Consider the following 21,073-nt stretch of genomic DNA (forward strand, 5'->3'; position numbering starts at 1 on the left):
ATACCTCAATTCAAAAAAAAAAAAAAAAAATTATGTTTATGTTACTCTTAAATTTTGAATATATCGTTTTCTATCTTTAATAGGTCATTACTAATTGCAATAAGGGCATTTAGCGTGGCAATGGCAAAAAATGACTATTTTTTTAAATATACTCAAAATAGGGCCTTTTGTTACAGTAACTCATGTTTTTTTGACAAAAATACCCTCACCTATAATTTCTCCAATAAAATATGGTAAAATAATCTTCTAAATTATAACTTCCTCCCTCTCAACATCTTATACCATATATATATATATATATATATAGAGAGAGAGAGAGAGAGAGAGAGAGAGAGAGAGAGAGAGATTCTCTATCAAAACCTATCAAAGACACTCTAGATTTGAGGAACAATAGTGAACCTTGTAGATTTACACACTCTTTTGTTCAATTTCTAATCTATTAAAGATTCCCACAAAAAATTATCAATCTCTCCTTTATTTTTATAATTTTTTAAAATAATTTATATATTTTTATAATTTTGATACATTTCTCATCTGTAGATAAATATATGAAAAATGGTAGCAATATTTTTTACCTCACAATTTTTTTTTAAGGTTTTGTTCATAAAATGTACCCAGTGTCAAACCTCAACGTTGGAATGTCGTATTATAGAGTCGAGGTTCAACAATGCCTATTGTTGAAGTTCAACGTTGTGGACATTTTTCACATACAAAAAACTTCTATTGAACAATTTCGTTGAGTTTGACAATGGGTACCCTTGAACCTTGACTCTATAATATGTACATCCCAACGTCGAGGTTCAATATTGGATAAATTTTATAAACAAAAACGTAAAATTTTCGTTAAAAAAAAATAATATATATTTGTTACAATTTTTCATTTTTATAATTATGGACGAAAAATATACAAAGATTATAATAATATATACTTAAAAAAAATGAAAGAAATAGAGGAAAGCTATGGTTTACTATTATTCCACAAATTTATAGTCTCTTTGGTGAACTCCAATGTCTTTTTGTAGATTTTGATAGAGAGAACAGATCTCTTTCTATTTCAATGGTATAAAAAATGTTGGGAAGGATGAAGTTATAAGTTAGAAGATTAATTTTAAGGGTTTATTAGAGAAATTACAAGTGAGGGTATTTCGATTTTTTTTTAAATAAAAAAAAAGAGTTACTGTCGCAAATAGCCATATTTTGAGCATTAAAAAAACGTGGTCCTTTTTTGTCATTTCCATAAATCTTTGAAATTCTAGTGCTAAATGTCCTTGCAAGAATGACTTACAAAATTTATAAAAAAAAACTAATGAAAATTAAAGAAGAGGTATTTTGAGTACTTGAAAAGTTTTGTTAGTGTGAGGGATGCCTAGGAAGTTACTAAAGTTACGTCCAAGAGTTATATTTAAAAGAAAAGTCGTGATGAATGTATGCGATTTTAGTACGTTGTTGATGGGGGCAAGGGCACAAAATCATAGATTTTTTTTCATCGGGATACATAGAAAAATAGATGTGCGGTTCTGTGCCCTTACCACGTCAGTCGGTACCACGTGCATTTCTAATGATGAATGCATGTGGTTTTAATACGTGACTGACATTGCAAGGGCATAGAACAACACATCTTTTCTTGTGTATCCTAATGACAAAGATCTATGGTGTTGTGCTCTTATCATGTTAGTCGTGTATCAAAACCCCATGCATTCATCACAACTCTTCATTATTATTCTTCTTAAAAGAAAGAGTGTTGATTTTCTAACTAGAAAGTCTTCACTAATCAATACTCCACTAACGTGTCACGGACATAAAATCATAAATCTTTTCATGGGGATATACAATTGCACATCCCCATAAAAACTTTGCAGTTGTGTAATCCAAGGGAAAAGATCTATGGTTTTGTGTCCGTGCCATGTCGGCGGAGTATTGAATATGAGAGAAGATTTATTAGTTCGAAAATCATTATTCTAAAAGAAATCCCTAAAATAGGAACTATGAAGTAATTGTCCTGGGTATGTTAATGTGAGGGTATTTAGGAAGTAATTTATAAGAAATCCCTAAATTAGGAGGGTCTATAAAGTAATTTTTCCTTTTGAAGACAAATGGAGAAATTGGAGATCGGGTCAAAGGTGTACATATCTGAAATGAATTCTGATGACTCCATTTCATTTTGTTTCTTCTTTATTTGGGTGCGCACTACGCACATGGCGTGATCTAAAATTCCCGTATCAACGGAGAGTGAAAGCTATAGTCCAACAAAGTTAGGGTTCCCTTCTCTCTCTCTCAATCGAACCTCAAATTTGGTCTCGAGAAGAAATTGAGATGATTTGCTGTTTTTATGAGAGTGCGAATTCGAGAGAGAGAATTTCGAACATGAAACCCTAGCTTTCATGAACTTTACGCCTTAGATCTTTGTTTCTTTGCCCGAGAAGGTGAAGAAATGGCGGAATTAGGGCAACAAACAGTAGAATTCTCTACGTTGGTGCGTCTTGCGGCGGAGGATTCGTTCCTATCGTTTAAAGATTTGGTGGAAAATTCGAAGAATTCTGAGCAATCTGACTCAGAGAAGAAGATCAGCCTCTTAAAGTACATACAGAAGACTCGGCAGCGGATGCTTCGTCTCCATGTTCTCTCCAAATGGTGCCAACAGGTCAGTCTTCTTGGTTTCAATTGATAATTGACGGTGTTTTGTGAATTCTTAGGGGGGAAAAAATTAAAATTTGGTTCATTTGGAGTTTATTGTTCTTGATTATTGCTTGGTTGCCAACACTAACGATGTTTTTTCAATTAAACTTTGTCAAATGTGTTGCTTTTGTTATGTAATTTAATTAATTTTGGAAATTGAAGTAGGGCGAATGTAAAGATTTTGTTGAGGATACATATGGTCGATAAAAATATTTAATGGGTGATCAATCAAATTAGAAATTACAGTAGATGGGCTGTTTTAGTAAGAAATAATGATGTTTAAAGATACATGAAATTAGACGATACAATCGACAGTCTTATACTGAAACTAAGTTGACACCAAATACCTTGATAAAGACAGGGACGAAATTTACTTGAATGTAATCCTCTGAGCACCAAGTTCCATCTCCCCTGGTGAACCTAGTTTCCCACTTTTAATGGTTGAAAATTATCCTTGGGATAAGTATCACTGGGATACGTATTGTTGAGATGCACATAAAATCTCAACCGTTGGATTTTGTGTTTACACGGTCAAGATCTTGTGTCATTTCTTGAGTTATATTTCTTGCGCCAATGGAACCCCACATATATTGTTTGGCAAGCAAGTTAGTGTGTGAAGGTGGGTTTTGATCTCAAGTCGTGTTAAACAACGTTATTATGTTCAACTATGAGTTGTAACTAAGCTTAAATTTGGATATCCCCGATTTAATTCCATAACCACATGGTGATATCTTAATCACTCTGACTACGTATATACATGTATCTCTTATAGTTACCTTATTTATGATGAGTCTAATATTTATGCTAAACATAATTTAAAATATCCAAGAATTTTCTATCACAAAATTTAGGGTTAGACAGAAGCTATTCTACCTTGTCAAGACTCAAGAAAAAAGATATACTTGATAGTGCAAGAAAATATACACTTTTATGTGGACTCGAGGTTCTCTAAGGTGCCCAAAGCAAGAGCTTGGACGTATGATCATGGAGTCTACATGCTAAAGGAAACTGTGAAGTAGTACCAAACTTCAGAAACATGTGGAGCAGGAAGCAGAGGTTGAAGATTGGAAGTGACGGGATTAGCTGAGTCAAAATCCACATTACTTGCCTTTTTTAATGGTCTTTGTGGAGAACCTTATTGTGGGGCAACACTACCATGTCTTTTTTCTTCATCTATTACTTTTATTTTAACATGATAATTGTCGAAGTAACTAGAATCTAGAGTTTTTTTTATGCCTGAAACTGTGGCTGCTACAATTTTTTACGGTTAATAGTTAGTGTTCTCAATTTTTATAGTGAACTTATAAATGAAAGGAGTGAAGAGGTAAATAAAAGATCAGTGATGTAACTGGTTCGAAGAGGTGCTCCGGTGCAGGTAGAAGTCTCTTTAAGTATAAGGAGAAGTGCCTCCTTTTATTGGACATTCGAACCTGCCATCTCTTAACCACACACATATTGAAGCGATTTGGAGTACGGAGATAATAACTTATAAATAAAAAAATTGTCCTAGGAACCTTTCAGTAACTGCCCCAGTTGAGCTGTTAGAATTTTTAAGCATGTTTTCTTAACATTAGTGTCAAACAATCAATTAGTCAAATAGTTTGGACCTTTAACACTCCATTTTTATTTATTTATAATGTGATGAATTCATTATCCCTCCGCTCTTTGGAGACGGAAATATCCCGTGGAATTGTTAAATTCAATCTTGTGGTGGCATCTTCAGCTAGAGCTCTAGTATTAAAAGTACTATATTATACCCAAATTTATGGATATTTTCTTCACCAGTACATTCCTGGCTGCATGGAGTTTCATTCTCGAGTTTTCCTTTTGCAGGTCCCTGTGGTTCAGTATTGTCAACAACTTGGATCTACACTGTCTAGCCATGATACATGTTTCACTCAAGCTGCAGATTCGTTGTTTTTCATGCACGAGGGATTGCAGCAAGCCCGTGCCCCTATTTATGATGTCCCATCTGCTACTGAAGTTCTCCTTACAGGAACTTATCAGCGCCTACCTAAATGTATAGAAGATATGGGAATTCAAAGCACTCTGACCGAGGACCAGCAAAAACCAGCTTTAAAGAAGTTGGATACTCTTTTACGATCTAAACTGCTGGAAGTTTCAATCCCAAAAGAAATTTCTGAAGTCAGAGTTTCTGATGGTACTGTCCTTCTACGTGTGAATGGGGAATTTAAGGTTCTCCTCACTCTTGGTTACCGAGGACATCTATCAATGTGGAGAATACTACACTTGGAGTTGCTTGTTGGTGAGAGAAGTGGACTTGTGAAGCTTGAAGAAACACGAAGACATGTCCTTGGAGATGATCTAGAACGCAGAATGGCTGCAGCAGAAAACCCATTCTTGATTCTATATTCAATTCTCCATGAGCTTTGTGTTGCACTCATTATGGACACGGTTATAAGGCAAGTACAGGCGCTTCGTCAAGGCAGATGGAAAGATGCAATTCGTTTTGAACTTGTTTCTGATGGTAGTACAGGACAAGGAGGGAATGCTGGTTCTGCCCAGATTGGTCAAGATGGGGAAACTGATTCAGCTAGTTTAAAAACTCCCGGTTTGAAAATTATATACTGGTTAGACTTCGACAAAAACACGGGAGGGTCTGATCAGGGGTCATGCCCATTTATTAGAATTGAACCTGGGCAAGATATGCAGGTAAAGTGTTTCCATAGTACATTCGTCATAGACCCGCAAACTGGCAAGGAGGCTGAGCTTTCCCTTGTTCTAAGTAAGATAGACGTTGAGAAGTTACTGCTAAGAGCTATATCTTGCAACAGATACACTCGTCTGCTTGAAATTTATAGAGAGCTAAGGAAAAATGGTCAGATCTGTCAGGCTGCAGGTGATGTTCTTCTCCAGTGCCACGGGGATAAATCCGACATAGATATGAAAAAGGTTGGTTAAAGATAAATGATTGGTGATCGATTCCTTTTCAAAATTATATAATCTGAGTCTTAATGACTATATGTTAATTTATGGTAGTCATCTTTGTTTGTTTCAAAACCACCTTTGATTTTTTTAGTATCATCTGACATTTTTTTTAGAACTTATATATAACTGAATTTTCCAAATTATGTAGTACAGGAAACCCTGCTGGTGCTTAAGGGAAAATTTCATTTATTTGTTATCTGTTTTGTCATTGATGTGCACCTGTGTCACAGAGACTTGGACACGTGTCAGTGTCTAAGACGATTATGAAGTGTTGTTCCACAGATGTATTCTTACTCTTAATTCTGTATGCTTAGCTGGAGAGAAATATGTTTTTTAATACTTTAGTTCCTGTTGAGTATACATTGGAAGAATGTATTTAAATATGTTAGAGCAATGTATTTTTTCATGAGCAATATATAATAGCTGAAAATATTTGATTTAGTTAAAAAGAATTGTTTGGTAAAGCTTGGTCGTGTGTGTCTAACATGTGAGTGCAACAGCGCCCCACGGGTTAAATTTGTAGAAAATCGAGTGTTCACAATACATAGATGTGCAATCTAGTCCGGTTCAAGACACTATGCTTTTGTACGACTTGGATATCGATGCACCCTGGCTTATTACAGTGTAGTATGAACTTTATTTTGTGCATGCATCTTGTTGATCGAGTACATGCTGTTATGTTGATCTGGGCATTCCTTCAAATAATATCTTGTTTTTTGGAATTTTTATCTGCAGAAAGATAATAAATCGAACGTCACCGAATTTGGATCGGATGAAGTATTACGTGTACGTGCCTATGGGTCATCGTATATTACCCTCGGAATAAATATCAGGTTTGCTTGCAATCCATAAAGCAACTGGGTTTATATGCTTAATCATCAAGCCCTATCCCAAAAAATTGTGGTTGTATACTGTTTTATAAGCACGTGACATAATTATTCTATTTAATTAGATTTAAATTCTAAAATCCAGCCGTGTGTTTTTGTATGCCATATCTGGTAAATGATATATTATGACTCTTTTGCTTCTGTTTGATCCCTTATCTGAATAAATAATTGTACTTCTCTACAATTCTACATCCATGGATTAATCTTGAGATTCTAAAAAAGGGATATGTGTATATCTTGGTTCATACTTCATGCCCATGTATTGAATTTATTGTATTTTTATGTCTGACTCTCAATGTCGAAATTTTAATATAAATAAAATGGATTAGCCGCCACAAATAAAAGTACACATATCTTTTACTGAACAAATTGGTTCTTTGGCACTCTAGGACCTCAGGGAAAAATGAATATGTGGACTTTATGGCGGTCACCTTCCTCATCAGAGTAATGAAATCATTTAAAGAAATGTCAATTTAAGTCTGAGATAATGGGACATGAAATGAAGTGGATACATCCTAAGATCTTTCCAATTGTGTTTTTTGTGTATGATTGCATGGCATATGATTCCATATTGGGAGGAATTTTCTTTTGCCTGCTACACTATATTCTTTCACTTTCCTTCGATTGGCAAGAAAACCTTCGCTTCCAGGAAGATTTTCATCATTTCCTTGCCTAGTTCAAAATTCTTTTGCTCATTTCCTTCCCTAGTTCATAATTCTTTTAGCCTTCACTTCATAATTTCGTCATCCATCTACACAAGTTCTAATTTTGTCATTGCCATTACAGAAATGGGCGATTTTTCCTTCAATCTTCCAGAAATATTCTTGCAGCATACCAACTGTTAGAGTGTGAAGAAGCGTTAAACCAGGGTAGTATGACTGCAGCTGAAGTTTTTATAAGCTTGAGGAGCAAAAGTATTTTGCGCTTATTTGCATCCATTGGGAGGTTCTTAGGCCTGGAGGTAAACTGTGTTTCCTTCCTAATTTTTTCCTTAAATTAAAATGAAATAAAGCTAATGTAGAGAAGTTGTGATCACTAAGGCCCCATTTGATACAGCTACCAGAATTTGCTGTCAGATTCTCTTGTAAGAAGTTACTGTTAGAAACAGTCATAAAAAAACACTGAAAAGCTTGTTTGATAGAGTTTTGTAAAAGTGCTATGCTATTTACCAGAATTTGGTGATTATTGTTTGATACAGTTTTTGGATTCTGCTGTATTAGGGTAAAATGACTAGAATACCCTTAATGTTGATAATGTACCAAGAATGCATAAAAAATTATCAGAATACCCTTGTAAATAAATAATTACCTTAAATATATATATATATATATATATAGGGAAATGTTCAGCACCCTAAGTTTTACCACACACTTTAACAAACGTTTTTTGTCCTACATGGGTTAGAAGTTTTGGAATGAGCTGATTTTTGGTGAGGATGATCTCTATGATTAGAAGATCATCCTCCCCAAAAATCAGCCCATTCCGAAATGTTTAGCCCCATGTTTACACGTTGAAAAATCGTGGACCGTTCATTTTTTGTAAATCAATTTTGATGGGGTTGAAGTTTCGGAATGAGCTGATTTTTGGTGAGGATGATCTCCTCACCATAGAGATCATCCTCACCAAAAATCAGCTCATTCCGAAACTTCTAACCCATGTAAGACAAAACGCGTTTGTTAAAGTGTGTGGTAAAACTAAGGGTGGCGAACGGGACCCATATATATATATATATATATATATATAAATAATAAATTTATATTAAAAAATTATAAAAATAATTATTTTAATTTAAAAAAGTTTATAATTCTATAGAAATTTCGGCAACATCTTCTCTTAAAAATGGACATATGAAATTTTCCTAATAAACAAAATACCTGAATAATTAATGTTGATAATGCACTTAGAATGCATAAAAAATGATCAGAATACCCTTATAAATATATAATTACACTAAATATATATAAACATAATAAATTTATATTAAAAAATTATAAAAATAATTATTTTAATTTAAAAAAGTTTATAATTCTATAGAAATTTCGGCAACATCTTCTCTTAAAAATGGACATATGAAATTTTCCTAATAAACAAAATACCTGAATAATTAATGTTGATAATGCACTTAGAATGCATAAAAAATGATCAGAATACCCTTATAAATATATAATTACACTAAATATATATAAACATAATAAATTTATATTAAAAAATTATATAAAATTTATAATTTTATAGAAATTTCGGTAGCATCTCCTCTTAAAAATGGATATATAAATTTTTCTGATAAACAAAAACCTGCATAATACGCAATCCAACATTCACATTATCGTATATATACATAACACATCCACATAACATCTCATTTATATTTTGACATCATTTAAACATAATAACCATAACTAATATAATAAGTAAAACTGAAATAAATAAAAACATGAAAAATATACATCCAACAAATACATATAAGATATATTTTTCATTCTTCTTATTTGCCTCCGTTAATTTATCTTGAGTAACATTATCATTGATAATGTCAATTTCATCTGCCTACACAAAAGACCCTGCATGTCTCTATAAAGTAAAATAACACATGAATTAATATCAATCTAATTATATAAGTATGCAACCAACATTAATATCAATGAGATATTACCTGCTAAGATACCTATAAAACATTCTCCCATAATTTTCTTTTGTTTTAGCTGTGACTAATATCATCATTTGACCACATGAACAACATGGTAGATATTTATAGTTTGCCATCAATGCTATTCAATAGAGTACAGTAATTGATGTGCATGTGTGTGAAAGTTAAAGAAAAGTACACGTATATTTATGAAAATTATTACAAAGGATATATTCGATTTATATAAAAAAATATTATAAATTTATAAATTAGATTGTCGAATACCCGATAACATTCGATTCGATTTGTAATTTTGACTTTTGAATAGTGTATAATCAAATAGAGAAACCAGGAAGCGTTGTCAGGTTATCTTATAGATAGCCGGAAAAACGCACAGTTCTCAATCCCACGGTGAGGGAGCTTTGTGTTCTCAATCTTTGACTGTACAGACTACAATAATTGATGTGTGTGTGTGTGTAAGTTAAAGAAAAGTACACATATTCATGAAAATTATTACAAAGGATATATTCGATTTATAAAAAAAAATATTATAAATTTATAAATTAGATTGTCGAATACCCGATAACATTCGATTCGATTTATAATTTTTTTTTTAAAATAAAATTATAAATTAGATTATCGAATACACGATAACATTCGATTATAAATTTATAAATTAGATTATCGAATACCAGATAATATTCGATTTATAAAAAAAAATATTAGAAATTTATAAATTAGATTGTGAAATACCCGATAACATTCGATTCGATTTATATTTTTTATAAATTTATAAATTATATTATCGAATACACACGATAACATTTGATTCAATTTAATTTATTTTTTTCATCCAATAGAAATTAGATTATCAAAGACCCGATTACATTCGATTAAAACCCTTGATTTCAAACTACATCAAAAAAATTAGAAATTTATAACAAACCTCAACCAAAACCCTTGATTTTGAAGATGAAAATAAGTCATTTTTGCATAAAAATCAAGGGTTTCTTTGGCTCAGGTTGAGGAGAGGGAAAGAGGATACCTTAACGATCGCCGCCGGAAAAGTTCATGTTGAGATCGGCTGCCTATTGAACAGCTGCGTGCTGTGTGAGGTGCAGTTGAGAAGAAGAGAGTTATCCATTTTGTCGATAGAGGAGAAGAAGATACGAAGAGAAGATGAGAATGAGGGCATTTCCGTCTTTTTCTTTTGACCATTTTTCGGTGATTGCGTCTCCCGCAAATGCAAAAAAAAAAAAAAAAAGCGACTTTGAGGAGCTTCTCGAATTTGCGTTTAAAAACGCAATTTTTTAACGTAATTTTTTCTATCAAACGATGATTACGGTTGAAAATGCAGTAAATGCGCTTTAAAAGCGTTTTCAAACAGCCACTAAGATTCTTGCTTAACGAACACATGCTTTACAAATGAGTGGTGCACTACAATTACGTTTCGCATTGCATGCATAATTATATTATATAACATGCTTGTAGGTTGGTTATCTCGACTGCCTTTTTATTAATAATTTAATTTTACCTATATAAAAAAAAATGATGTTATATAATAGTGAAATATTTGATTCTTGCAGGTGTATGAACAGGGTTTAGCTGCATTGAAATTACCAAAGAACTTTTTGTCAGGGTCAAGTCTATTGCTTATGGGATTCCCCCAATGTGGGTGCTCCTATTTTTTGCTCATGCAACTCGACAAAGACTTCAAACCACTCTTTAAACTGCTGGAGACCCTGCCGGATCCTAGTGGAAGATCCCATTCAGTTGGTGAATCCACCGATGTGATACGCTTCAACAATATTGACATCGGTCAGATTAAACTTCTCGAGGATGAATTGAATTTGAGTCTTCTTGACTGGGAAAAACTAATTTCTTCTTTGCCTAATGGTGTGGGCCCGAATCAGACTTCCGAACACAGTCTTAATTCCGAGTTTGGTCTGGAAGCTTCTATGCAGATTGCTGGATCCCCTCAGTCAATTTTTTCATCTCTGGTTGATGAATTATTTGAGGTTGAGAAAGGGACATTGGTATCTACTTTACCTGTTCAAAACCACCTCTCTTCATCATTTAGCACATCTCCTGTTTCTCACTTTGGTTCTGTTCAAATGAATCATCAAAGGATAAAAGCTGGAATAAATTCTCCCAAGTTGGAAGGAGGTTTATCGCTCTCTCAGGTTAATAATATCACAAAAGCTTCCATTGGTGGTCCCCATTTCAATAATCCTTTATATACGTCAAACAATTTGAAGGGCTTAATCCAATCAAGCTCCGTCAGTTCTCTCCCTTCAAGCCCAGGGAGAAGCCCATCTAACCAGAAACTATCAGCTTCAAAATCTGATCAGGATTTATCGTCTCTTAGATCTACACATTCAGTTGAGGTTGGATCCCCCATGGATGAAGATCACATGAGATTGCTGAATGAGTCTCCAAAAGAGTTGGTTTCTGGGAGTAGATCGTCTCGACTTCTGTCTCCACTCCGACCAACTGGTCCTCGAGTCTTGGCCCCTAGTGCAAAACCGAATGGGCTCAGAAGCTCACCTACCAGGAATCTCATTGCATCTTCTAGGTCTTCCAAATCTAGCTCGTGGACCACCACTCCCGTATGTAAGATGCCTGCTCATAAATTTACATTGGTTTAAAAAGGTTTCTCCATATGTTATGTTTATAGAATTGTGTAGTTTTATTTGACTGGATTAATATTTTCTCCATTCAGGCCAACCTCCAGAATCTGGGCTTATTCATAGCTATGATGTCCCTAAATATGATAAAAATTCGAGAAAGCGTTCTATATCAGATGTCTTAAGGCTAATTCCATCACTTGAAGGAGTAGAAGTCAGCAAGAGAAGGAAAATCTCAGAACCAACTCAGTGCTATCCTCATGCATCGCAGGCACTCTGTACATCAGATGTGACCGGCAAAGCTGAGGGCTATACTTATGGAAGTCTTCTAGCTGAAGCCAATAAAGGGAATGCACCTTCCAGTATATATGTTACAGCACTTATTCATGTGGTCAGGCATTGTTCACTTTGTATCAAACATGCTCGACTAACTAGCCAGATGGATGCCCTTGACATTCCATATGTTGAAGAAGTTGGTTTGCGAACTCCGTCCTCAAATTTATGGTTCCGACTACCATTTGCGCAAGAGGAATCATGGAAACATATATGCTTACGGCTTGGCAGACCTGGAAGCATGTATTGGGACATCAAAATAAACGATCAGCATTTTAGGGACTTGTGGGAACTTCAGAAGGGAAGTACCAATACACCGTGGGGCTGTGGTGTTCGCATTGCCACTACATCTGATGTAGATTCTCATATCCGTTATGATCCCGAAGGTGTCGTTCTGAGTTATAGGTCTGTCGAGGCTGATAGTGTTAAAAAATTAGTGGCGGATTTACGAAGACTTTCTAATGCACGGTTATTTGCACTTGGAATGCGGAAGCTGCTTGGTGTAAGAACAGATGATAAGCAAGAAGAAACCAGTCAAAACTTAGAAAATAAAGTTCCTATTGGATCAAAAGTTGCTGTCGAAGGTGCTGATAAGTTGTCAGAACAGATGAGAAAGGCATTTAGAATTGAAGCAGTTGGTCTTATGAGCTTGTGGTTTAGTTTTGGTCCTGGAGTATTGGCTCGCTTCGTCGTTGAGTGGGAATCAGGTAAAGAGGGATGTACAATGCATGTTTCCCCCGATCAACTTTGGCCTCATACCAAGGTTTGTGCATGTTTTTAATAATTGAATTTTCCTCGGATGTTTATGAATTTTGATTTCTAACAGTTAGATATCATCATATCTACTTTTATAAAAAGAAAGTTAGAACCGATGCCTAGTTAGATTAATGGTTGGAATATATCAGCATACCTACTTTATTTTAAAGAAAAAAAGTTAGAACCAATGCCTTTATTAGAGTAGTGGTCGGAATCTGGGATTCTTTCCAATTTGGTGAAGGTTCGACCAGTTGGTACCTCTTTAAGAAAAGAGTTAGATATGATGATATTAATGCTCTGTACACTCTTGATTGTATTACTATTTTTTGTATTCATGTAGTATTTCTCTTTTCTGCAGTTTCTCGAAGATTTCATCAATGGAGCTGAGGTGGCATCCCTTTTGGATTGCATTCGGCTGACTGGAGGACCCTTGCTTGCTCTTGCATCTGCAATTCGGCCTGCTCGGGCTGGTCCTCCTACCGGGGCCCCTAACGTGACCCCAGGCCTCTCTTCTGTTCCCAAGCAGAATGTTTTGGTACCATCCCATGGTCTGCTCCCAAGCAGTTCGCCCTCAAATGCTACACACATGACAACTACTGCTTCTGCAGGGAACCCTGTTGCAAATTCCATTATGGGCACTCTTGGGAATCACAACCTTCATGGTGCTGCAATGTTAGCCATTGCTGGAAGAGGTGGGCCCGGAATTGTTCCTAGCTCACTTCTACCTATCGATGTCTCCGTTGTACTACGTGGTCCCTATTGGATACGTATTATCTACCGTAAGGACTTTGCTGTTGACATGCGTTGCTTTGCTGGAGATCAGGTTTGGTTGCAGCCAGCAACACCACCAAAGGAGGGGCGCACAGTTGGGGGTTCTTTGCCATGTCCACAGTTTCGGCCTTTCATCATGGAACATGTCGCTCAGGAACTGAACGGTTTAGAGCCTAATTTCTCTGGTGGCCAACAGACAGTTGGACTTGTAAATTCAAACAATCCCAACCCGAGTTCTGGTTCACAACTTTCTGTAGCCAATGCAAGTCGAGTTAACATTATGAGTGCTGGTGGAATATCTAGACCACCTTCAATAGCTGGAAACCAGGTAGCTGGTTTAAGCCGTATTAGTAATGGTCTAATGGCATCCTCAAATTTAGCTTCTGTGAACTCAGGTTTGCCTTTACGTAGACCACCGGGAGCAGGTGTCCCCATACATGTGAGGGGAGAACTGAACACAGCCTTCATTGGGCTTGGGGATGATGGAGGGTATGGAGGTGGATGGGTTCCCCTCGTTGCTCTTAAGAAAGTTCTACGAGGTATTCTCAAGTATCTTGGAGTATTATGGCTATTTGCACAGTTACCGGAACTTTTGAAAGAGATCCTTGGATCAATTCTGAAGGACAATGAAGGGGCACTCTTAAATTTGGACCAGGAACAGCCGGCATTACGCTTCTTCGTTGGGTAATACTTGGACCCCTAAACAATTTCATTTTGTTAGACGCGATCTAATATTTTAGCAGTGTCCTCGCACTGGTGATAACGTCTTATCCCTACCTTTTGTCTCCCTAAGTTCTTTTACTTATGAATTTGAAATTCAAGTTAGACTCTTGAGTCCTTGTTTTATTAATATGAAAATAAAACATTACTTGATCTTGTTGCATTATATTTTTGCTACAGTTGTCATTTAACTATATGCTTTATATAGTTATTGACATAACATATGGTTACATAACTGTGATTTCATCATCAAGTCATATAAAGACCTAACGTTTCTCCTGCTTTTCGTTCTTTCGAGGCCCCCCTCTTATCATCTGATCTCGCAACACGTCTTTTCTTCTTTCTTTTTTGTGCAGGGGGTATGTCTTTGCTGTCAGTGTTCATCGAGTACAACTTCTTCTTCAAGTGTTGAGTGTGAAGCGCTTCCATCAACAGCAGCAGCAACAGCAACAAAGCCAAGCTAGTGCTCAAGAGGAACTAACTCAAACTGAAATATCTGAAATATGCGAATACTTCAGCCGTCGTGTAGCATCAGAGCCCTATGATGCTTCTAGAGTTGCATCCTTCATTACACTTCTCACTCTACCCATTTCAGTTCTTCGAGAATTCTTGAAGCTGATAGCTTGGAAAAAAGGTCTATCACAGGTACAAGGTGGGGAAATGGCTCCGATACAGAAACCTCGTATCGAATTGTGCCTGGAAAATCATGCCGGGTCAAGTATGGACGAAAATTCTGAGAGTACTTCAATATCTAAAAGCAATATCCATTATGACAGACCTCATAACTCGGTCGATTTTGGGCTCACTGTTGTTCTAGATTCTGCTCACTTACCTCATATAAATGCCGCCGGTGGTGCTGCTTGGTTACCCTATTGTGTTTATGTGCGATTAAGATATTCATTTGGCGAGAATCCACGTGTTTCGTTTCTTGGGATGGAGGGCAGTCATGGTGGTCGATCTTGCTGGCTACGATTGGATGACTGGGAGAAGTGTAAACAAAGGGTGGCTCGAACTGTGGAGATGAATGGAGGTGTGGCTGGAGATGCTGCTCAAGGGAGGTTGAGATTAGTTGCAGATAGTGTGCAAAGGGCATTGCAACTATGCCTTCAAGCGCTAAGGGATGTTGGTAGTATTACTGCTGTGAGCTCTGGAGCAATGTGATCATTTCTTCATCACCGACGACTTAAAATGCTGAGAAGTACAGAAGAAAAAAAAGAAAGGAAGTAATCATAATAATAATAATAATGTTATGGTGCAAAGAAATCTGATTGGGATGCTTGTTTCATTGCATAGCTTCAAGTGGTTTATTGGTTATTGGTCAATCATCGTTGGGACATGCAGTGGTAGGTCATGTAACTCCTTACTGCCTTTGGTTGGATTGAGAACTCTCTGTGGCAGAAGTTCTTTGAGAACAAGGGGGCATCAGGTAATGATGGCAGTGTTTATTGATGTTTTTTGGTTCCTCGCTAACATAGGACTGAAGAGAGGAGGGTGTAGCAGTGTATGATGGAAGATTTTCTTTGTACAGTTCGCATGATTGGGCAACAATTCTGTAAAAATTAGCTCTGATAGAAGTAGTTTTGTACTCGTTGGCAAGAAGCATTTGTTGTTGTCGTATCACCCTCACTCCCTTTTCTAGCATCGATTTCAGCTCATCTCGATGCTAGTGTAACATGGATTTTAATGGAGACAGGTTATTCCTAGTTATGATCACCACTTAACTTAATAGTATAGCATGAATTTTATTTCTCCATTAAACTCCACAGTTGTATCTTCTGTTAATGGATGTTGATTTGGATGTTTTTTCTCATCTCCATCCCAAGTAATTTTTTGGCCTTCCCCTCCCCATTATAAATAATTGGCACGTGAACCATCTCCTTAGTTTTTGTCAAGACCTGTACAGCTTACATCTATTATTTCACTTCTGTTGCTGCATTCTTTTATTGTTAAACTTGTTAAAAGATGAATTTGCTTTTAATAAAAAGGCGTGCTAATTAGCTGATAAATCAATGTACGATGCTTTGTGACATAACCATCTTCTCCTGTAATTTTGGCTTAATCTCTGCATTTTACTAAATTAAGCATTGCAAAAATATTTAACAGAAACCAAGGAGACAATAATTTAAATGAGGGGTCTAGCATATAGTGCCTTTCTTATGAATTGGTGAGGATTAGGTAGTCAATGTGGACAGTTCCTGTCCACCGCACACCAGACACGTGGCACACTATCAACAATAGGACCCTAATATGCTTTGATCATGCAGACAGATTGTAGCAGAGCTGATCAAACCTATAGTGATTGCCAACATCTCAAACACATTCATTGGCACCATCAATACTTTTGCACTTGGGAACATATGTCAATGAGAGCAGTGCACAAAAACTTCATATGCGATGCACCAATTACAATTTTGGAGCGCACCCAGAACAGTCTCCAAGCCCAACCATTATTAGGATCCAAGGTTTTCAATATCAGTTTTCAACATCAATTTAGTTCCTAGATGAAATCGAACAAGTACTTTAACATACTGTACAATTCGCAACACTCCACAAAATTGTCTCAACCAGAACTCTTGAAAATTTTGAAGTTAACTAAATTGAAATAAAATCTCAAAATTTTGTTGGAATTCATAACCTTGCTTTGATCAGCGGGAGGAGACATTTACCCACATGTGCACATGCAGCTAACAACCCCCATCTTCCATCCTCCAAAACAAAGCAAAGGCTGCCTCTTATTCTCATTTCTGCTCATAATATGCAGAATCATCTTCGAGGTAGCCGTATCTCTGTTGGACCTCTTCTCAAGCAGACAAGGAGTGACTTCGACAGCAATGCAGTTGCAGTCCGAATCAAGAGTATCACAACATGTGACCAGGCATGTTTGATGGTAGCATGGTCAGAGATGGCAACGCAGAAAATCAAGAAGAGATCAGGGGGTAAGGCCTTCTTTGATCATTTTTATTTTTTTCATGAATTGTCACTAGTGCTCCCATGTATGGGTGGGCTTTTGAGCGTGACAAGACATGGGTGGTTGGCTATGGAGGCCACTCTGTTCTTCCATTTGGGGTTCCAGAGTTCAGGACGTGAGATGGCATGAGAAGATGCTCCCTGCGAGGGTGTGTGCAAAAGTTGAGACTGGGAAGGCCGTGCATGCATGAAAGAAAAACCCATTCTCAGTACATAAACAAAACCTAGTGGTATACCATAATAAATAGTTAAATGCGGTGCAGAGAAATTAACCAGAATAACTATGAATATGAAAAATTATTTTATGTAGTAATAAATAATACCCTATATTGTCCTTTTTCTCTCCATCCTTAAGTACAGGGTAACTCCTACAAGAATTAAAAAAAATGATGAAGAGTGCCCATCAATATCAATTGCTCATTCCATGGGCCTTGTCATGGGTCAGATGCAGTATCGCACCGAATGACCTAAATCATGGTTACGGGTATACACACAAAAAAAGGTCATACATGGAGTTGGCTGCACATTACAATGTGATTTTTGGGACATGGAAAATCCAAGATATGATCCATTTGAACAAAAAGATCAATGGACATATATGTCATCTATATCAGACACAAAATCTGTTTCTTACTGAAAATCCATAACCCCAATTGCTATGGGAATACCTCTTAGTTGACCTATACATGTTTGAACAGGCCGGGAACGCCCGACTTATCAATTTGTCCGGTAAACTACTCGGGGCTCATGTAGCCCATACCAGATTAATCGTATTCTGGGCTAGCTTCCCGATCCAAGCAGTATTATCAGGGCCCTTAGCTATTGTTCTTGAAAAATGACAGGGTCTGGCCCAAAGCATAAACAGTAAAGTCCCAAATTAGAGACCACCAGTTTAATAAACCAATGCAGAAAGGGGGTTTATATGCTAGAGAAAGTGCTAACATCCTCTAGTCAGGCAGATCATTATGGAGATTGGAGCATCAAATCTAACAAACCTTTCTTTTAAAATATATATATATATATATAGGGAAATGTTCAGCACCCTAAGTTTTACCACACACTTTAACAAACGTTTTTTGTCCTACATGGGTTAGAAGTTTTGGAATGAGCTGATTTTTGGTGAGGATGATCTCTATGATTAGAAGATCATCCTCCCCAAAAATCAGCCCATTCCGAAATGTTTAGCCCCATGTTTACACGTTGAAAAATCGTAGACCGTCCATTTTTTGTAAATCAATTTTGATGGGGTTAGAAGTTTTGGAATGAGCTGATTTTTGGTGAGGATGATCTCCTCACCATAGAGATCATCCTCACCAAAAATCAGCTCATTCCGAAACTTCTAACCCATGTAAGACAAAACGTGTTTGTTAAAGTGTGTGGTAAAACTAAGGGTGCCGAACGGGACCCATATATATATTGTCCTCTTCCATATTTTTTTCGGATCATTCAGAAGAATGATAAAGCTCAAATGGTTACAGCCATCCAATAACTCCTAAAGAGGACCAATGGAATAGTGGGGTCCATTCTCCTACATGTCCAATCTTGCTGTGCCTTCATAGACCTATTGTTATGGAACAAGAAGGGCCCTGGAAAATGTGCATGACCAGTGTTAGGCAGAGAGAAAAATCCTGTCATCTCAAGTATACAAATGGAGTATTCAACATTAATGAAAGAGAGCAACGCCACGTTGTATGTGAACCAAGAGGGAAAAGTTCAAACCTCACTCAATATGCACACCTAGAAATGGCTGGCTGCAAGGAAATATCAGCGTCCAACATCATCTCTCTTTTCAAGAAGTTCAAAATGGAGTAAATCTCTAACCATCTCAGATGCCGCTTATCTGCAGACACGAACTCGTGAACATTTCCATCAATGACCAAACTACTGCAACCAGCTGTCTTCTTCACTCCCCGGCTTTCCATTATTTCTCTAATCCTGTACGAATAACTCCATATACCGGAAGCTGCGTATGTATTAGACAACAAAACATAACCGCCTTCTTTCTCTGGCTCTAGTTTCAACAGCTCTGTCAAAGCAATCTCTGCCATCTCCACATTTCCTTGGGCTTTACTAACATTCAACAGAGCCCCCCAGATGGACTGACTTGGCTTCATTGGCATATTCTCGATCACATCTTTTGCTTCAAAAAGTCTTCCAGCTCGCGCTAGAAGATCCACCAAACACCCATAGTGCTCAACTCCCGGTTTGATATCATAATTTTCTCTCATACTGGTGAATATTTTGAGTCCCTCCTTCACCATTCCACTATGACTACAAGCAGTCAGAACAGCGACAAAAGTCACTTCATTAGGTGTTAGGTTTTCCTGCATTTCCCAGAACAATTCCAGAGCTTTGCTTCCATAACCATGGAATGCAAACCCAGCAATCATTGCAGTCCACATTGGAACATCTCTTTCAGTAACTCTATTGAAAATCACGAAAGCCCTTTCAATGCTCCCGCACTTGCAGTACATATCTATGAGTGCCGAACCCAAAAATACATCTACCTTCGTATGGGTTCTAATCACCAACCCATGTACCCATCTACCATGGTTCAGATCTCCAACTTCTGCAGCAGCACAAACCAAGCTAACGATTGTGACCTTATCAGGCATAACATTCTCAGCAATCATGCCCTCAAATAAATTCATTAAAGCTCGCCAATCCCCCTTCTGTGCATACCCAGCAATTAGAGAATTCCAAGAAACAATATCCCTAATAGCCATTTCATTAAAAAGTGTGTGAGCAACTTTCAATTCTCCAACCCTGGCATATCCAGCAATTATGATGTTCCAAGAAAAGGAATCCCTCCCCACAAATGAATCAAAAATTCTGTGAGCAAGCTCCAATTCCTCACATTTGACATACATATCAAGAAGAGCATTACCCAAAATCACATTCCAACCACTAAACAACTTTCTCCGCTCGATCCATGCATGAATTGATTTCCCATGACGTGCATCTTTCATCCACCCACATGACACGAGAAGCGCCACCATAGTAAATTCATCTGGATCAAGGCCAGTGCCTGTCATTTCGTGGAACAGTTCTAACGCTTCTAAGCTGCATCCCATCCTAGCATATCCAGCAATCATAATATTGAATGAAACAGCATCTCTCTGGGGCATCCGTTGAAACACTTGACGTGCAAGACCCATTTGTCTGTACTGTGAGTACATCTTGATGAGGGAGTTCTGCAAATAACCATCGGATGAGAAGCCTGTAATAATGGCATGGCTGTGGATTTGCTTCCCTTCTGATAAGAATTCGGAGGCTTTGAGGATGGAGAGGAGAATTTGCTTGTCTGGATACATAAAAGATCGGAGCATGGAATTATAGACAGAAAATGATTGGGTTGACGAGAAGGATAAAGCAGAGATCATGATGTTGTAAATGTAGAGATTAGGTCTAGGCGTGTAGTGATTAAAAAGGAGGATGGCCATATCTAAGTTTTCAGGATGTGAGACGGCTGAGAAAAAGAGGAGCCTACTCATGGGAAATGTTTGGCTGGTGAGATAGACCCTCATCATTTGAGCCACGATCTGTTTGAACTGATCCCTCGTTCTGCATTTCTCAAGCAGAACAAGGGTTGGGTGACTCAGAGTGAGGGATACAGTTGGATCCCAGTTTGTCTTGGTAGCGGTTGAAGCAGAACTCAAAAGGCGGAAGCCACGGTTGTAACGGAACATAGATAAATTCCCAAAAGCTGGTCAAAAGTACCAGAATTAAATGACTAGAAACACTGATTTCTGAAATAGAAC

The 21,073-nt window shown here is 37.0% G+C and overlaps 2 protein-coding genes across 5 annotated transcripts; one reads left to right on the plus strand and one right to left on the minus strand.

Annotated features, from left to right (window-relative positions):
* The first annotated feature begins 2,165 nt into the window (after nucleotides 1–2,165).
* SWP (RNA polymerase II transcription mediator) lies at nucleotides 2,166–16,155 on the plus strand. Its single transcript, XM_086443763.1, has 8 exons — nucleotides 2,166–2,641; nucleotides 4,510–5,589; nucleotides 6,361–6,458; nucleotides 7,299–7,473; nucleotides 10,725–11,751; nucleotides 11,861–12,861; nucleotides 13,213–14,309; nucleotides 14,702–16,155. The coding sequence occupies exons 1-8, from the start codon at nucleotides 2,432–2,434 to the stop codon at nucleotides 15,504–15,506; spliced, it is 5,493 nt and encodes a 1,830-aa protein (XP_086299889.1). The 5' UTR covers nucleotides 2,166–2,431; the 3' UTR covers nucleotides 15,507–16,155.
* LOC147402203 (Tetratricopeptide repeat (TPR)-like superfamily protein) lies at nucleotides 15,510–21,022 on the minus strand. Of its 4 annotated transcripts, none has more exons than XR_015178849.1 (3): nucleotides 19,032–21,022; nucleotides 18,308–18,898; nucleotides 15,510–17,480 (listed from the first exon to the last, which is right to left on the minus strand). XR_015178849.1 is itself a non-coding variant. In XM_086443765.1 (2 exons), the coding sequence occupies exon 1, from the start codon at nucleotides 20,999–21,001 to the stop codon at nucleotides 19,037–19,039; it is 1,965 nt and encodes a 654-aa protein (XP_086299891.1). In that variant the 5' UTR covers nucleotides 21,002–21,022; the 3' UTR covers nucleotides 15,510–17,480; nucleotides 19,032–19,036. The 4 variants fall into 4 exon arrangements, 2 of the variants coding, with proteins under 2 accessions (XP_086299891.1, XP_086299890.1); XR_015178848.1 differs by having other exon boundaries at nucleotides 17,636–18,898; XM_086443765.1 differs by lacking the exon at nucleotides 18,308–18,898.
* Between the last annotated feature and the right edge of the window lie 51 nt (nucleotides 21,023–21,073).

Source organism: Akebia trifoliata, chromosome 5, assembly GCF_017979445.1.
Source record: "Akebia trifoliata isolate Shusen 1 chromosome 5, ASM1797944v1, whole genome shotgun sequence".
Lineage (NCBI taxonomy): Eukaryota > Viridiplantae > Streptophyta > Magnoliopsida > Ranunculales > Lardizabalaceae > Akebia > Akebia trifoliata.

Coding starts and splice junctions, on each gene's coding strand:
- SWP (XM_086443763.1), top strand. CDS start 2,432: ATGGCGGAATTAGGGCAACAAACAGTAGAATTCTCTACGTTGGTGCGT. Junction 6,459..7,298: donor ACCCTCGGAATAAATATCAG/GTTTGCTTGCAA, acceptor TTGCCATTACAG/AAATGGGCGATTTTTCCTTC. Junction 7,474..10,724: donor GGAGGTTCTTAGGCCTGGAG/GTAAACTGTGTT, acceptor TGATTCTTGCAG/GTGTATGAACAGGGTTTAGC.
- LOC147402203 (XM_086443765.1), bottom strand. CDS start 21,001: ATGTTCCGTTACAACCGTGGCTTCCGCCTTTTGAGTTCTGCTTCAACC.